This window comes from Phalaenopsis equestris, unplaced genomic scaffold (genome assembly GCF_001263595.1).
Source record: "Phalaenopsis equestris unplaced genomic scaffold, ASM126359v1 Scaffold233394, whole genome shotgun sequence".
Lineage (NCBI taxonomy): Eukaryota > Viridiplantae > Streptophyta > Magnoliopsida > Asparagales > Orchidaceae > Phalaenopsis > Phalaenopsis equestris.
Genome location: NW_018251342.1, coordinates 48635 through 51875, shown reverse-complemented (window position 1 = coordinate 51875; position 3241 = coordinate 48635). Strand labels below are relative to the sequence as shown.

The 3241-nt window shown below is 33.7% G+C and overlaps 1 protein-coding gene across 2 annotated transcripts in view; it reads left to right on the top strand.

Moving 5' to 3' along the window:
- The first annotated feature begins 6 nt into the window (after positions 1–6).
- The window catches only part of LOC110038650 (probable plastid-lipid-associated protein 13, chloroplastic), a 36334-nt gene continuing 33099 nt past the window's right edge, over positions 7–3241 (top strand). The window contains exons 1-4 of one of the 2 annotated variants that reach the window (XM_020743546.1): positions 7–86; positions 762–883; positions 1120–1203; positions 1434–1527. In XM_020743546.1, coding sequence (XP_020599205.1) covers positions 48–86; positions 762–883; positions 1120–1203; positions 1434–1527 — 339 coding nt within the window. In that variant the 5' untranslated portion in view covers positions 7–47. Of the gene's footprint in view, positions 87–761; positions 884–1119; positions 1204–1430; positions 1528–3241 lie in introns of both variants that reach the window. The other variant, XM_020743545.1, reaches the window with a different exon arrangement.

The following is a 3241-nucleotide window of genomic DNA, read 5'->3' as shown; positions in this document are numbered from 1 at the left end:
TTCAGCAGCAGACCTATCAGGGAGCCTCCGCAAACTATGCGAAAGAAATGGAGCGGCTCTCGGCGAAAGAATCTCTTCTCCTCGCCGTGAGTTTCATTTTCCTTTTGTATTTTGATTCTGCGATCTTTTGCTTCATCCTGATTAGCAAGCGTGGAGCTCGATATCAATTTGCAAGTATACTTGGAAAAGTGCGGCGTAATTTGCATCGGAAAATATTTTCTTGTCTTCCCCATTGACGTTGTAGCTGAGATTTATTTTTTGGTTGCGTTTCAACATGCTTTATTTTTGGTAAAATTCTGACGCTTGACATGGTTTTGAATATCGATGGTATAGTGGGAAGGATGCCTGTAAAATAGGAGCTAGAATAATCTCAATGGGCTAGGCAAGAGAAGGGTAGGCTAATCTAGCATGGTCATAAATCTATAACACTGGTTTAGGTTGTTTATTTAATTTAAGAGCAGCTTTGAACCCTTTTTTTCCAAATTAGTATTAAAGTACGGGAAAAAGTGATGGAAGATTCATGTTTGCGGCTTTGGTTGAGGATGGATGGCGATATTGATGTTATAGCACATTCTATGTGAAAAAGTGTGATTTCTCAACTTCCTAGTTTTATCTCATTCTTTCCATGCTATGCATTTGCTTTTGGATTTTTGTGTATGATAGCGTACTTAGAGGATTAGCTTGATTGGCATGCTTTTTAGATGGATTATTTTCCCTTCTTTTCCCACTGAACTTGAGATTTTTTTGTGCCACTACTTCAGTTTAAGGATGCTGGGGGCTTTGAATCATTAATCAGTGGGAAGGCTACAGAAATACAACGAATCGATGTTAATGAGAGGATTGTTGGCCTTGAGCGATTAAATCCAACTCCTCGTCCCACCACGTAAGTTTTGTTACAGTAAGATATCAAGCCTTTTATATTGTGAACATACATGACCTGGTGGCATATACATGAATGATTTGGTTTTGTATTTTCTTTCATAATTTTCTTACATCTCTATTGCTTTTATAAATTTGAATACATGTATTCTGAGTGCAGTTTTTCTTTTGCTTATGTTTATGGATGCTGAAGTATTTTTATTTGTTTTGCAATGTTACTTTTTTTTGCTAATTTATCAGATCACCTTTTCTAGAAGGACGATGGAATTTTGAATGGTTTGGTGCTGGTAGCCCTGGATTGCGTGCTGCGAAATTCTTGTTTGAGTAGGTATTTTCTGACATTTATTAATAAAACAAGTTCTTAACAAAATTATGCCATTTTGTACTAACAAATTTAAGGATATTAAATTTATTTGTTTTTCTTAACTTTAAGAATCTAAAGGATTTTACTTTCTACATATAAACGTTCTTAATGAAATTTTTTTTCTTACTCCTGCTGATGTAATTTTTTTTCTTACTCCTGCTGATGTAATTTTATTCTTCTTCTGTAGAAGGTCTCCTTCAGCACTAGCCAATTTGGTAGGATTGGATATGCTGCTCAAAGATGGATATGCGAAAGTCACTGCAAATTTGAAGTTTCTTAATTCAGTAATCTTTAGAATGCCTTTTTTTACTAATCTAAAATTATTTCTAAGTTTATTTCTACTTGAAGTGTGCCACATGATTTTTGATAGATTTTTTTGTTGCATTTGTTCATCGATGTTTTGGCAATTACATTATTTTTTGTTTTTTTTCCTTCTATGGCTGATGCACCTGTTCTATATTGTAACTACTGTTATTGGAGAAGTTATGCATACACATCCACATAATGCCTTTCTTGTATCACCTATGATACATCGACACTTTGCCAATTACAAAATTTGTAATGTACACATGTGTCTGATATAGACGTACGACCAATATTTGCCAAAAATGGCATCCACATGTTTGATTAAAAACACCAAGGAGTCATGTATAATACTAATGCTGCATGCTAATCAGCCTTACAAAAAATATCAAGAATGAGGAAGAGATAAGGTTTTAGTTTTTACCGTAGATTCCTAGTTTATTTAATTTTTTTTTTTTTGCATCTCAATTTTTTTTTCTTTAACGAAATTTACATACATAGCACACAATTCTTATGTATTTATTTATCTCTCACCTAATTTTCATATACATACACAGCACTTAAATTTTTAACATCACATAAAAAATAACACTACTACCACTTTTTATAAGTGAAATACACCTTTTCATGCGTAGGTTTAAAGCACCAAAGTGCTGTGTATGTAAATATGAAAGTTTAGGTGTGAGATATGTAAATATATATGAATTCTGTTCCAAGTATGTAAATTTCCCTTTTCTTATTGCTTGCGTCTTCCCCTAACCACCAACTCATGGGAACTCTTGAGAAATGTTGTCAACAATTTGCCCTAGTCCTATATGGTGACCCAACCCTTGCACATGCCAATCTTCATTTCAATTAGCTATTACTTGTTTGGCCTTCATGCGAGCTGCCATGATCTATCATTAATCGTCAGTATGCACCAATTTTCCTTGCCTCAATTGGCCACAACTTGTCAGGTCATTGATCATGTTGTCTTGATCTACTGTTAATTTCCTTTCTTCTTTATTGCAGCTAATCATGACCAGTTAGGATTTCACACAAGCCACTACAATCTGCAATAAAGTTTGATGCGCCCTGTTTTTTTTGCTTCGTGGGTATTTTATTTTATGTTTGCTTCCATTCTTCATTTCTAGCTGTCAATCCATTGATTCTCTATTGATCCAACCGAATTTTGCTTGAGGTGTTAGGAACCACAGCTAAGCTTCTCTATTTTTCTTTGATTCATAATGATATTTAACTTTAGGCTTTATCTACCGTTATTAATATTTTTTTGTTTTCGTGGGAGCAAGAGTTATGAGATGTTGATGGCGTGATAAACTTTTTTGTATGATTTCAGTAGAACTATCGATTCTTAATTTTTGTATTCATATATTTGATCTATAACTCTCTAAATTGGTGCTTGCTATTTTTGCACATAGTTGGATGAATATTTTTATGGTTTGGGATTCCTATTGTTGTACCCACACATATTGATTTTTTTCCCCACCTGAGGGTATGTGAATTTTTTTTGCTAGTTAAATTGGAAAGACATTTGGAAGTTGTTGCTTAAGTCCCGCATACATTAATAAATTACCATCCCTGAGGTGAGCAAAAGAATGTTTTGTATGTGTGCTCACGTCTCTCTCTTTCTCTCTCTCTATATGTATTCATGTATGTATGCATATATATATATATGTATATATATATATATATATG